The following is a 14,376-nucleotide window of genomic DNA, read 5'->3' on the forward strand; positions in this document are numbered from 1 at the left end:
CCGCCGCTTCTGCCACGATGCCGTCTAATGGGCCCGTCGACACCAGCAGCCCCACAGCAGACCGAGAGGCAGCCGACGCTCGCAAGGTAAGGAGGACAGAGCTGGAGCCTTAGGGCCCACCAGCCCCACGGCTGAGCTGCCCCTGTGCCTCTGCCTGGAGGCAACACCACGACGGGGATTTGTGTGGCTGCCTCAGCTGTGCCACGTGTGTGCTGCACAGGCTGGGTGTGAGCACTGCCCATGTCTCCCTGCTGAATCTCTGCCATCCGCTTTTATCGAGGGGGGGGGCTCTGCTGCAATTAATTTCCATGTCCCTCGAGGAGCTGCTAATTAAGCAGACGGCAGTGTTGCAGGTTGTAGGGAAGGGGAGGGTCTGTGAAGCAGGACCAGCCTGGGTCGGATGAGGCTGAGGCTTAGCTAGAGCAAATGGGCGTGTGGCATGGACATGTTGGGTCTGTGTTTGATGCTTTAGTGGCAAGCCAGAAGTGTGGCGAAAAGGCATCCAAGAGAGCACCCCAGGTGTGCTCTGCTGCAGGAGAGCCCCACGGCCCTGTGGTGCTCACAGGGTGATCAGCACCAGTTCTGTCATCGCAGCATGCCAAGAAGGTGGGCGCCAGGGTCGGAGTGCCCGTGGCTTGCAGGAACTAGATACCTGGTCTGAGTCCTGCCACCCCCTGGAGGAGAGGGGGGCTTGGCTGAGTGCAGGGGCTGGAGTGCGGCTTCAAGGCCCAGGAGCAGCAGGTGCATGCTGGAGAAGGCAGGGACCCGGGGGCCATCTTGCAGCAGAGCTGGACTGGTGGCGGCAGCTGGGGGGCTCACCCTTCGCAGGGGCGGGGGCGCCCCGCTGCTGCAGCAGCAGCCAAGGTGGCGAGGGAGAGGCAATTCCTGGGATGGTACCCAGCACCGTGGCTGCTCACGTAGTGGTCTCGCAGGGCCTTCTCTGTGGATGGCACCCAAGGAGTATTGGACGCTCCCCATCCTCCGCAGAGCGTGCAGGAGGGATCCAACGTGCAGAATAGAAGCTGGGGAAAGATGTCGAATTTGCTCCCTCGCCTGAGGGGGCCTGTGTCGGGGCGGTGCTCTCTCTCGCCCTCTTGCCCTGAGCACTGATATGGCCAGCTGTGGCCAAGCACCGACTGCCAGCCCTGCCCCGTCCCCACTGGAGCAGCTGGAGACCCATCAGTCAGGGCGGGGGATCGGGTGCACAGGGCCCGCCTGTCAACAGAGGCTCCCTCGAGGGAGGGCTGTGGAGGGCGGAGCCTGGGGGCAGAGAATTGCTTTCCGAGGAGAGCAGCTAGCCCGAGAGCAGATGTGAAGATGGGAGCGGGAGTAGGCCATTGCGGGGGCCGGGGAGGTGAAGTTGTCAGGGGCAGCTAATTTCCGCGTGCGCGTGAGGGTGTGTGAGAGAGAGAGGACTTTGGACGGGGGCACCAGAGCCCTGGCCCTGATCTGTGTCGTGACAAGCAGCTGGGGTGGGGAGGGGTGTCTGGGCAGAACGGACTGACACACACCGGCTGCTCCCTCGCTCCTTCGCCAACCTGCTGCCCTCCAGATAGATTGGACTCCTCCCCCAGCTAGCATGGGTTAAGCAAATAACTAGAGGGATTTCAGTGTACACACGTATACATTCAGCAGCAGAACTACAGTAACAAAACATGCAATTAAACATTGCACCAATAAAACTGAGAGCAGTACACCCTAAAACTACATGCCCAGCGGAAAGCAATACCATCCCTTAAGATGCCTGGGCAAAACCCAGTGTTTTGAACTGGCACCGAGAAGAGCATCACGTCTGGATTGTCTGCATGCCCCTGGGAGGGTGATCCAAAGCGGGAAAGGCCCTTTCCTTTGTGCCGGGATCATGCACCGGTCCTACTGGTGGCACTTGGGGAGTGTGCTCATTGGGTGCCCTGCATGAACAGGCAGGCTGGCGCGGCATTTGGCCTCACGTGCCGTACAGTGTTTGGGTCCCAAGCCGCTTAGGGCCCTAAAGGCGAGCGCCAGTTTGAATTGGGCTCAGAAGCAACTAGGCAGCCAGTGTAAGTCTTCCAGAAGTGGTGTCATAGGGATTTTCTTTGGTCTGGGTTCAGGCCTGGTTTGGGGGCAGTAACAGCCTTGGTCTCCTGCGTAGATGACCTATTTCGGGAACTGGACAGGGGGAGTGCATCCCTTTGGGTTCTGGTGGACCGCTCAGTTATTCAGACCTAATCACCTTTCGTCCAGCGTACCGTAGCGTGCTCTGTCTGGGGCTGCCCTTTCAAAGTGTTTGGGAACGGGGCAGCTCGTGTGGTGCATGGACCTCTGTCAGGATGGCGCTTTCTGGTCCACATTTCACCAGCCCTGGATCAACTTCACTGGCTTCCAGTTTGTTTCCAGGCACAATTTGGGGTGCTGGTTTTGAGCTACAAAGCCCTAAACAGTTTGGGCCAAGATAGCGTGAACGGCTGGCTCCTTCCGTATGACCTGCCCCCAGTTTGCAGTCGTCGTCACAGGCCCTGTTCCATGTCCTGCCCCCTGGAGAGGCCAGGGCGGCGGCAGCGGCGGCAGCACCACCGCTGTGGAAGCCTCTCTCAAGGTCGGCCCCTTCCTTGTTCTGCATTAGACCAGCAGTCCAGACTGTTGTTCCGTCAGGCTTTGCATGCTGTGTAATCTTCGATGCTGCTGTTCAATTTTAGCCCCCCTCCTGATTTTATTGTATGATACGGGTTTTGCTCCTTTGTTTCTTGGTTTTATGACACTTTTATTGTATATTTCCCTGGGTGCCTGATAGGTGGAGGGTGCGACTTATAAATCAGTTAAATAAATAATCAATTGGCCAGAATTCTTCCTGCCAAATTCTGCACTAACCAAAGCTTCCAAATGGCCTTCAAGGGGGCTGTTCTCCTCCCCTGCCACAAGCCTTGACCAGCTTTCCTATTCCTCCTCTAAGGTTCATTTCCCAGGTGATCCTTTGTGTTTCCACTGCATCAACCTGCATTGTGCCTGTTCAAATGTTAATGTTTTTATTATGCTATGGCCCCTGCTTTCCTACTGATGTGTGCGTCCTAAAAAGAACCCAGATGTGATTTCTCATGGCAATGGTGGTGAGTGGCCACCAGGCCATCCTAGTTAAATGGCCCTGTTGCTTGGGAACCCTGACCATGTTCACAGCCTCCTGCATTGGAAGTGACCTTTGCTATATTTTCAATCGCTTTATAGCCACAAGGGCCGCTTGTGAAGAGATCTATTGGCAGATCCTTTAACTGCCTGAATACTTGATAGTCCCATCATGGGCCAGGGGAGAGATTTTAGCAGGCTTCTCACCAAATGGCAGCCGGTTCCAGGGTTCTTTGAGAGAAGCTGCAGCAGCGAATGTGGTGGAAAGCCTGTTCAGGTGTGTAGCTGAGGGGCATGGGAGCCTTGGCGGGCATGTGGTTTCCAGAGAAGCGCTGCTGCTCTGTGGCAGAGCCCCTGCATGGCATGCAGGAGGACCCCGGCTCGGTCCCCGGCACCCGTAGTGGGGCTGGGCTAGGCCCCTCCCTGCCTGAGAACCAGGGGCAGGCGGTCTGGTGCTGCCAGTCAGTGTCGACAGCACCGGGCTAGATGGAGAGAGAGCCTGGCTTGGCACAAGGCTGCTTCCTCTCCTCCTGCACGTGCTGCCCGGTGTGCCTGGAGAAGTAATTAAAACCCTGCATCAAGGAAACCTGGATTGTGCAACCTGTGTCAGTTCTGCTCCCTTCATGGATCTGCTTACTTTGCAATCAAGGAAAGGGGGGAAGGGGTTAACTCTGCCTCCTCCACTGCGTCTTCCCTGATCCAGTTAGCAGCCCCCCCCCCCCCCCGGCCCTTTCTTGCAGTCACTGGTCTCCCACGTCACATCTAATTTAGACATTAGACCGGTTTTACATGGGCCACTTGAGGCACTCCTGAGTTTCTCTCCTGCTGTGTTTGTGTGAAAAAGACATAAATGCCGTACCAGTGTTTAAAAAACGGATCCATTCACTGTGGAAGAGGGTGGGCTTGGAGTTGCATTTCAGCCTGTCTGTATTTTCGAGGTCACCTGTGAACAGGCTGGTTCTTGGTGAAGTGCATTTTAATGCTCCTCCGGCTATCTTTCCCCACAGAGCTGTACACATTTGGTAATGCCCCCCCCCCCACACACACACATTTTAACTTCTCTTCCCTGTTTGCAAGTCTCTCTTTGGTCCCTGCTGGGGCTCCCTTACCGGATTCTTCCTCCTGTTCCAGGACAGGGAGGTTCTGCAGCACAACTTCCTCTCCCTAGTCCAGGCATGAAGCTGACAAGGGCATGGGAATCTTGCACCGTTTCAGCAGCCTCGTTCCCCCGCCCCCTGGCTCCACTTCTTAAGTGTGTGCGCCTGTGTGCAAGCTTTGGAAAATACATAGAGGAGGCACTGGTCAGCTGGAGGAGGCTTTGCCGGCCTTGTCATTTTACTGGAGACCAGAGGGAGGGGGCTGTGCAGGAAAGGGTGGTGGGGCGGAGATCACCATGCCCAGTGTGGCTGCATTGGAGCTGAAGGCATTGGCAATGGGGGGTCAGCATTCAGGGTAGGCGCATGAGGGAGCGTGGTTTTCTCCCACACCAGCTGTTGCAGATGTGGTGACATTTAAAGCAGGAAAAGTGTGAATGGTGATAGTGGGGGTGGGGGAAGGTTCTCAAAGGACCTTTCAGGTGTGATTTCAGCCTGAGGGGCTAGAAACATTCTTCATCCAAATAAAAAAGACAGCGAGTTCCCCGGATGCTGGCTTTTGGCCCATGCCAAGCTTTGCGCTCGCGTGGCGTGGTCGCAGAATGCCTGCAAAGGGAAGTCCGTTGCCCCCAGCAGTGCCATGGGGAGCACGCCTCCTGGCGGGGCCTGTGAGCAGCTGGGGCTCCCTTCTCCGCGCAGCTTGCCTTTCCTCGGGGCTGTTCCTAGGAAGAGCGGAGGCCGTACCCACAGTGCAGTGGGAGCTGTGTAGAACATAAGAGGCCGAGTCTCACCCTGCTAGGACGGGGTGGGGAACCTTGGGCCCAGGGATCAAATCCAGCCCTCTTGGTGTCCAGACCCAGCCCTCCGGGTTCCCCAGGGCTCCCTGCCCCCTTCCCCCCAGTCTCCAGTCCATCAGTGGCTTCCTGGGTTTCACAGAGTTTTTCTCCTGCTCTCAGGAACAGGAATCCCTCTCCCGTGCTGCTGCCAGCTCGTGCTTTAAGCTGCGAGGTGCTGCTATTTTTTTGGCATTTGGGGCTCCGCCTTCTTTTGCCTTGGCCCCGCCTGCCCCGGAATCCAGCCCCGAGAACTCCGAAGCTGACCTTGGTCTCTCAAGCGGAAAGAGATCCAGCACTCCCCTGTGCTAGACGAACCAGGTGGGGCTGGGGCAAGGGAGACATGGGAAGAGGAGAGCGTTTGCCCGTCAGAGTTCTATCCCGCCTTTCCTCCCAGGCGCCCAAGGCAGTGTACATGTTCCTCCTCACAACAACCCTGTGAGGTAGGTTGCGCTGAGAGTCTGTGCCTGGCCCAAAGCCACCCGGGGAGCTTCATGGCCGAGGGGGGATCCCTAATCCCAGCAATAAGTATTCAGTATCTTGACCAAGAATTGAATCCTCAAATTGAAGTACAGCAGGCACTCCAAAAGAAAGTGAACCACAAAGACACTGAACATGAAAATACAATAAAAATACAGCAAAAAAAAAGATTGAAGAGCAAGAGAATAAAACAGCAGCAGCCCATAAAACCATCCTCAAAGGAGCAAACAAACCTGGGTTAAAAAGACCAGGCAAATAAAACCATTTTTACCTGGTCCCTGAATGTAGACGTGTGGGTGCCACGTCTGGGGAGGGCGCTCCAAAGGCGTACGTGGCTGGCCGCGGGAGGCCAGTGAATGGGCTGTGCCAGGGGCCGCCGGTCTGGATGCCCCACGGGAAATTGGGCGGAGGTGCTCCGAGTGGTATAGAGCAGGGAAACGGGCGCAGCGGGGAGGCGCCAGCCCTGAGCCTGCATGCAAGGTGTCATGGGAGCAAGGGTGCTGTTGGAGAAGGAAGCGGAGGCATGCAGAGGAAAGGGCGGGATGCGGCTGCTAGTCGCGATGACTGTTGCCTCCGCTGTCAGAGGCATGACATGCCTCTGCATGCCCGTTGCTGGGGAACAGGCAGGCGCTGTTGCCCTCGCGCCCTGCTTGAGGGCTTCCCACTGGGGCATCTGGTTGGTCACTGGGGGAAAAGGAGGCTGGATTAGGCAGCGGGGTGGGTCCCACGCAGGCCTTGTGCAGCAGCCAGCCCATAGAGGACTCCGTGGGCATGCCTGTCTCCTGAGAAGAGCCCTTGCTCCTTCGAGAGGAGGGCTTTCCCCTCAACCGGTGTGTCGAGGTCAGTGCGCACGCATGTATTCTGTGCTGCTGAGCTGCCTCCCGTGAACCCACACGCTGACACGGGTGCCGTCTCTTTCCCTGAACAGCAGAGTGAAGAGGACCCTGATGAGAATCAAAGCAAGGAGGAGAAGCTGGATCCGGGGATACCTATGAGGAAAGCTGGGCGGCCTGGCAGGAAACGCAAGCAGACAGTGGTGAGTGGGAGCCAGCGGTGTTGCTGTGGGGCAGGAGCCCTTTGGGCAGGGTGCGGGTGCAGAGGACAGCTTTGTGGCCTTGGTGTGGTATCTTCTGGTTCCGAAGCAGGAGCGGAGGCGGCCTGTCAGGTTCCCCCAGGTTCTTTGTGCAGCTTGGGATTTTGCTGGGGAGCCCCGCCTTGGCTCTTCAGGGCCCTGCTGGGGTGCCAGAGAAATCGAAGGGCTTGAGAAGCGCTCTTGCCTGTTTGTGCCCATTGTCTTACTGTACAGGCAAAATAAAAACACATTTGGCTTTTGAGGCAGAAATCAGTAGCTTGGGATTCCAGGCTTTTCTTCTCGTGTGTGTGTTTGTGTGTGTGTGTGTGTTTTTAAAACAAGGTGCTAGTCCTTATGGCCAGCTAGAAGAGCTTGAGAAGCTACAGAGAGTGTCTGGTGGAGGAGCAGGTTCCTGTGGTTGGAACGTCAAAGGGGCGGCGGGTGGCTACCCCACTGCTCCTGCTTTCCCCCCACTTTTTTTCTCTCTGTTCTTGCTCTGAATCCCTACTTCGAAAACCCGGTCTTGAAATCAGAATAAATCATGCAAAACAAACTTTAGGCTTGATCGGCTTAGTTTGCGCAAGTGATTCTAGTTGCAGAACTCCTCTTCAGACTTGTGGGGGGCCAGACGCTTGTCAGCTGGTGTGCAGGACCCCCCTCCCCCCAAATCCTCATTGGGATGGTGGAAATTGTGGCAAGCAGAAAATGGTGAGAGGAGGTGGGGGTGCTCTCTCGTGGAACTAAGACATTTCTCTCCTTGCTGGGCAGTTTCTGGAGAGGAGCACCTGCAGTGTGCAGGGCACGGATCTGCTCGCCTGCCCCGCCCCGTGCCGGCTTTCCTGCCGAGATCTTCTCTCTGTGTCTCGCTGCCCCAGCCAAGAGCTCTGCTTCCTGCTGGGTCTTTCCAGAATGGCCGTGGCCCACTGCTTGGAGGCTGCCTGGTGGCCTCATCTGCCTGCTGTGCAGTACCAGCCCCTCTGGACCGGCTGCTGCCGTCGCTGTGTTTTGGACAGTCCTGTGGGCTCCCTCGGTGCCTCACAGTCCTCGGTGCAATAGGGTGGCCTTGCAGAGGGTGTGAAGAAGGCTGTCCCTTGGGGGAAGATGGTTGCGGCCTTCGTCCCCGGGTGGGAGGGCTGAGTTACGCAGCAGAGGGGCTGGGCTGGGCTGGGCTCAGCCCCTCCTCTCCAGCTCTGAGAGCACCCCGAGGTCAGCAGCTTCTAAGAATAGCCCCACAGCCTTGGCTGGAGGAGGAACGCAGCTGCGGCAGGGGAACAAATGCCGGGCTGGGAAGTGCTCTGCGCTGACGCATCCACAGGAGCCACAGAGCCACGCGCGCGCACGCACCCTCCCTCTCCGACGCACCCTCGCCTGTTGCAGGCACACACCTTCAGGCTTCATCCATCTCTGGGTGGGACACGTGTGCAGACACGCCTGCCACATCTGGCGAGGCACACAAAAGCTCTCCTGAACAAATTCCTCCAGGGGACGTGCGAGGAGCTGCTTTGCACTCTTCTGCTGTTCCTACTAAAAGTGTTCACGATCTTGGCCCTGTGAAGTGGTGTGCAGCAGATGTGCGGCCTGTGAGTTGGGCAGTCTGTGAGCTGGCCTGTGGTGGACGTGCGCCTGTGTGTTCTGCCTGTGTTCAGTGGTTGCCTCCCTGGATAAGGTGAGCCGCGGAGTTGCTCTGTACTCTCTCTGTAATAATTCCTTTTGCGTCAGGACCATTTTCTCCCCTGTGAGCCTGCCCAGACGTGGGGACCCCCTTCAGAGGCCCAGCAGAGGCGAGGTGGGCGTCTGTTGGGGAGAGGGCCGCCTTCTCTCTGGTGGCACCCATCTATGAAAACCGGCCTGGGGACTTCTGAGGTAGGGCGATTCAGGCGTTTCTGTCATTAAGAGCTCGCCCACCCTCATGGAGTGTTCATCTTCGGGAAGCTGTAGGTGCCAGGCCAGAACCGTGTCGTTTGCTCATGCTTTTAACTGGAGTATGTTTGGGTTTTGCTGCTGCTTTTAAGTTTTATTGTGGTGCTTCATATTTTATGCTGTTTCGGCGATTGATTGATTCATTTTATATTTTTTATCTTTTTATTATTTATTTATTACATTTTTATACCACCCAATAGACAAAGCACTCTGGGTGGTTCATGGGGTTTTTAATTTTAATTTTTTGTGTTGGCACATTGAGCTTGAAAGGCATACCTGGGGCCCGTGGTGGCACCCATGTCATAGAATCCTAGAACAGTAGGGTTGGAAGGGGCCTCCAAGGCCATCGAGTCCAACCTCCTGCTCAATGCAAGAATCCAGTGTCCACTTTTGCATTCATGCCCCCCAGCCCGTGGAGCAGCCTGATTGTTGGCCCCCAGTCAGAACTCCCTGGTGTAGACCATAGGCAGCGATCCACTGACAAGAGGGGTCTTGTGTGGTGTGGGAGGCCTTCCAGGGCCCCTGGAGAAAATGCAGCTCCCAGGACTGTGCATTTGGATGCCAGGAAGACATGTTCTGGGGTGATGCCTGGCTTGCAGAAATGGCTACCCCCACTGGAAATGTCATACTATTCCCCCCCCCAAATCATTTAGCCCACCCAATATAGTCTCCCCTCCCCCCACCCCATGAGCTTCTGCCACCCGGGCTGCAGAAGAGCAAAGGGCTCCAGGTGATGCAAGCAAGTGAACCAAACCACATGTGACTCCAGGGGAAGGCAAACAGTGCTGGAGCCTGAGATGGGAGAGGATTCCTTCCTGGCCTCGGACCCTCCTGAGTGTTGCAGAACCCCTCCGCTGGGCGTTCCGTGCTCTTGTGCTCTGCGGGGGCTTCCATTCCCATCTCCATGTTGGGAGTCGCACTTGCCTTTCCTGCCTCCTGTCCAGAGCCCCACATGGGCGCTTGGCTTCTGGTGCTGGGAGCCCTGATCCAGCCGGGAGCAGTGCCGGGCTGTTTCCCAGCAGGCTGCTTGGCCACGTGGGCTGTGGGAATGGCTCGCCCTCCTCGCTGCAGCCCCGTGCAGCCTCCTTCACTCCGCTCCACAGCGCTGCCTTGCACAGCTGCAGCCTGCTCTCTGGCACCACTGCCTGGGCGAGGGAGGGGAGCTGGCCCCCAGCCCCAGACTGGGCACTTGGGGAAGGGCTGCCGCTGTGCGTTGCTGGCTGCTTCCTGGCGCTGGATCAGGCCAGGCGGGGAGACCGCTCTGCCCGTGGCAGGGAGAAGAGCAAGGTTGTTGCCAGGCTGGGGACGGGGAGGGAGGGGAGCTGGGAGGCTGCCAGGCTGCTGCCTCTGCTGCCACCAGAGGCCCCGGCTGGAATGGCTGCAGCTGCTGGGCTGGGTCCCCAGCCGCCTTCTGCCTTTGCGGAGGCCAGTGTGGAAAGATCCTGGGAGGCCGAGTGTGGGGCAGGTGATGTGTGCCCAGCTCCCTCTGTGGGGTGTCCAGAATTGGCCCGCCCTGCCCCACAGAACACAGTCAAACGCAGAGGGCCGTTCTGGCCGTGGGTTATGGCTGTGCACAGGGCCATGGATGTTGGGCACAGAATTCAGCTCCCTGGTGTTCGTCCTTTCGCCTTGAACGAAGCACATTCCTGGCCCCTAAGGCAGCCGAGAGAAGCCCAGAGGTGGGGGCATCTTCGTGCTTCGGGGGGACCACACTGCCGACGCGCCGTGCTCATTGCTGGGCAGTGCAGTGAGGAGGAGGAACGTGGCAAAGCGGGAAAAGAATCTGTGGAAAGTGGTGAGAATCATGGGTGTTTTTAGAAAGCAGGTGCTTCGGAGAAACAGGGTGCTTAGCCTGGACAAGCACAGTGGGGGGGAGCGAGAGTGGGCCATTCCCAGGCATTTAGGGGGCGATGGGAGGAGAACATGTGGCCCTTTTGCCTGGGGACAGGATCATCTCTGCTGGCTCCGCTTTAGGGACCAAATAGGAGACTGGACGCCCCCAGCCCACCCCTTTGTGCGGGGAGAGGCTTTGAGGGGCATTCAAGGCTGGGCCTGCACCACTCTGCCAAATGTTTTGAGATCACGGGGCGGCTGGGTTCTTCCTTTGCCCTTGCTAAGCATCTCCCAGTGTGATACAGGCCACCCTCTGTCCACACTGCCTTTCTGCATTCTACATAGACAGGCAAGCAGGTCAGTCTCTATGTGAAAAAAAATTGATGGACACACATTGACATCAGAAATGGCCATATTCAAAAACCAGTTGGAGAACACTTCAGCCTCCGAGGACACTCTGTCACTGACCTTAACATGGCCACTGCAGAGCAAAGAAATTTCAGAGGGAGATAAGAGCGAGAGACAGCTGAGTTAGCATACATCAGCAGCTTTAATTCTATCGCCAGAGGCTTGAGTCAAGATAAAGGATTTTTTTTATCACACTGCATGTATTAACTAGCTTTGATAGTTCCAGTCCACAAAGGCTTATGCAAGAATAAATTTGTTTAATCCTTAAGGTGCCACAAGACTTTTGGACCAGTTCGCATGCAGTGACAGAAAGCTAGGCTAGTTGCACCATCGAAGGCAACTATTTGCCCCCCCGCCCCCCATTTGAAGCATTTACCTGAGCCCCGAGGCTGGGTTTTAAGGGAAACATTGCAAGGCCCAGGACAGCTGTATTGTTATGGATTCAGGGGGTGGATTTTGTCTCCGGTCCCAGGCACTCTATTTAGAGCGCTTGTTGCTGGTGGAGGAGATGAAGGGCACCTGTTTCAGCTGGGCGAGAGGGAGGGAAGGGGAGGCTGCTGGAGGCGGGCACTGGTTGCTCTTGGAAGTGTTAGTGGTTTGGCTGGGATCTCTGGGGCTGGACCAGCAGCTCTGGCAGGAGATGGCCGTGTCTGGGGTTCATACTCGTCTCTCCTCTGACAGCAGGGAGGGCCACGAAGAACCTCTGGGGAGAGGGGAGCACATGGGGCATCTGGGCAGGTGGACCGATGACTAAGTGGCCCTTGTGACACCCTGGGCCTAAGCCATGAAAGCTATGAAGGCCAGGACCAGCCGTTTGAATTGTGTCTGGAAGCCAGGGCTGCTGCTGCCCTAAGGCTGGCGAGGTGCGGTCCGCACACCCTGTGCCAGTCAGTGGCCTGGCAGCTGAGTTTTGTACTAACTGCAGTTTCCAAACTGTCTCAAGGGCAGCCCTGTGCATGAGGGATGGCAGCAATCTGGACGGGATGCTTCCAGAGCCGGCTACCTCTGGCTCGGCTGCCTCTGTCCAGGCGAGCACCATGCAGAGCCCGGCAGCCAATTTCGCTGCGGCTGCAGGCCTCCCTCCTGAGCTGGCGGAGCAGTCGCTTTTGCCTCAGCGTCGTCGCGCATATGCGGCAGGCAGCTGGGGTCCTGCTTGCTCTGGCTCCCCTTGCTGTGGCCAGTCTCCTGCTGCACTGCCCAGCCCTCAGGCAGCATCCCGGCCCCTGAGACCTAGGCGCGTCGCCCTGGGTGTGCCGCCAGAAGAAGGACCATCTGGAAAAGCAGAGTGGAGAACGCCCCGCCTGCAGCTTGCAGGAAATCGTGCCCCCCGAAAGGCAGCACTTGGGTGCTTCAGCACCACAGACCCAGCGTCGTCCCTGCGAGACGGAGATACGACGCTCACGCGGGTGGGAATGTCTGAAGCCGCAGCCCAGTGTGTGTAGGGCATCGGTCTGTCCGCTGGTCCAGGGCTGCTGTCAGGCAGAGAATGGGCTGTCTGGAGTTCCCTGACGTCCCCGAACCTTCAGCCTTGGTACCCACCTGGCCTACCTTACAGGGTTGTTACAAGGGTTACAACAAGTTGGTGCCTGTTTGGAGGCTCTCTGAACCCGTCGAGAGAGCTCTGCGAAGGCGACGCCAAAACAGGCGGCCTGCAAGCGGCAGTTCTCGGGCAGCGGGAGCAGGCCTCGGGGGGGCTGCGTTTGGCTGGCAGTGCGCAGGCTGCAGAGCGGGGGGAGGCCTTTGCCTCGCGGATTGAATCCTCCTGCTCTAGGCAAGCCGAGTGGGCCCATAGGAGCCGTCTGTGCTGGCAGAGGGGAACCAGGCGGCCACAGAAGGGGCTGCAGCGCTTGGCCTCGGCCTGCGGCCCAGCGCCAGGGGTGGTTCTGCACGTGAACGGCCAGTGGGACGCTTAGCTGGCCCCATGTATGACACACCCAGCCCAGCGGGCCCTCAAGCCGCAGCTGACGTTCCAGGCAGACGGCAGAAAAGAGGGCGCCCGGGGCTCCTGGGCTTGCCGCCGTTGCGCAGGCCTGGCGTGCGCTCGGCAGAGGGCTGGGCTGGGCGACAGCCGTCCAGCGGTGAGAAGGCCACCCGAAGCAGAGCCCCGCCTCGGCCAGCTTAGCCGCCACCATTCAGAGCAAGAAGTCTTCCAAGTGGGGGCGAGGGTGCATGTGGAGGACGGAGAGCAGGGGGGGCCTCAGTCCCTGCCCCCATGGCTGGCCCAGCCCATCGGCCTCACCTGTGCCGCTTGTCTGCCCCAGGGCCGGGCCCTGCACAGAACGCCCTGTCCCTCCACCCCCGGCGTGAAACTGGCAGGGTCCTCGAGAGCCTTGGCTGTGCCACCAGCGCCCCTCCGCCCCGCCTGTGCGTCCGCTCTGGCAGTGACCCCCCAGTGCTCGTCACCACCTCCGCCTGGGAACCTCAGCCGGCCCCTCGTCCTCCCCGTATCCGCTCACTGCCACGGTGCCCCTCTGTGCTGCTCCAGTGGCCCGCCGCCGTTGCCCTGTTCCCACTGGCCCTGTTTCCTTCTGCCCCTGCAAAAGGGTGGGGACACCCACAGCCCCAGTGGGGCAGAGAGCCCTGGAACTGGGGCAGGGTGCAGGGGCGAGCTGGCCTCCCTCCGCGGCTCTGCGGGGAGCACCTCTGTGCCCCCCTGTGGGTCTTTGGCATGGCCAGGGGATGCCATCCTCCGGGGGGCTTCCTTGGACGCACGCAGCGGCCCCTCTGCTGCTGCAGCTGTGCCACCATTGTGCGGGCTTGTGCCCACGCTGTGCTTGTGAGGCAGGGGCTGGTCTTCGAGTAGGCTTCCCCAGGCTGGCGTCCTCCACGTGTGCTGAACTGCAGCCCTCCCTGTCTCCCACCGGCTCTGCCAGGCCGGGCATGAGGGCATCGGCCTGTGAGGACCCACGGGGGAGTCTGGAGTGCTGCAGAGGAGCCAGTGTGGCTGGGTCAGTCCCCGCTTGGTGGGGGGCGGCCCTCCCCTCCCCTCCCCCCTCCCCCCCCCCATGAGGTCCTTGCTTGGAGTGGCTTGGTTTCTTTGTAGGCTTCCACTGGGCCAGTGCAGCAAGAGCGTAAGTGTGCGTGGCCTTTCAGCCGGGTTCAGATCCAGCCTGCCTTTGAATTCACAGGTCGTAATCTGGCTAGCCTCAGTTCCCCATTTGTAAAATGAGAACAGTGGTGAAGTAACGCACAGGAGCGCTTGTGGGGGCTCACACAATAAACTGGCTTTGCAACTTAGGTTCCAAATAAATTTTCATTTTTAAGCTGTATTTTATTATTGGCAGCCGCCTTGAGTGCAATTTTTGGTGGAAATGCGGGCTGTTAACTAAATAAAGAACTTGGCGTGAGGCTCCTGGCAATCGTGGATGAGTCAGGGCTGTGCGGGTGGCGAGGGCATGTGTGTCTCTGTTTCATTTTCGGAGGAAGCACGTCCTCAGCTAGGGGGGCCGGTTCCTCTGCAGAGCAGAGCAGGAAACCTCCATTGCTCGGAGCCGGCGTGGGCAGGTGGCACCAGGACCCGGAGGGGAAGCACGCCAGGGCTGCTGCAGGGTAAGGCCCTGACGGCCTCTGTGAGCCCATGGGGCTGCCTTCCTCGGGGCCAGGGACGTTCTGCGGCCAAGTGAGGTACAGCAGCAGAACT

The 14,376-nt window shown here is 58.5% G+C and overlaps 1 protein-coding gene across 2 annotated transcripts in view; it reads left to right on the forward strand.

Annotated features, from left to right (window-relative positions):
• Positions 1-2: 2 nt before the first annotated feature.
• The window catches only part of DNMT3A (DNA methyltransferase 3 alpha), an 83,638-nt gene continuing 69,264 nt past the window's right edge, over positions 3-14,376 (forward strand). The window contains exons 1-2 of one of the 2 annotated variants that reach the window (XM_084827907.1): positions 3-86; positions 6,432-6,539. In XM_084827907.1, coding sequence (XP_084684033.1) covers positions 18-86; positions 6,432-6,539 — 177 coding nt within the window. In that variant the 5' untranslated portion in view covers positions 3-17. The remainder of the gene's footprint in view (positions 87-6,431; positions 6,540-14,376) is intronic. The other variant, XM_084827990.1, reaches the window with a different exon arrangement.

This window comes from Heloderma suspectum, chromosome 1, assembly GCF_057233095.1.
Source record: "Heloderma suspectum isolate Gila_16-S chromosome 1, 16-S_ref, whole genome shotgun sequence".
Classification (NCBI taxonomy): domain Eukaryota; kingdom Metazoa; phylum Chordata; class Lepidosauria; order Squamata; family Helodermatidae; genus Heloderma; species Heloderma suspectum.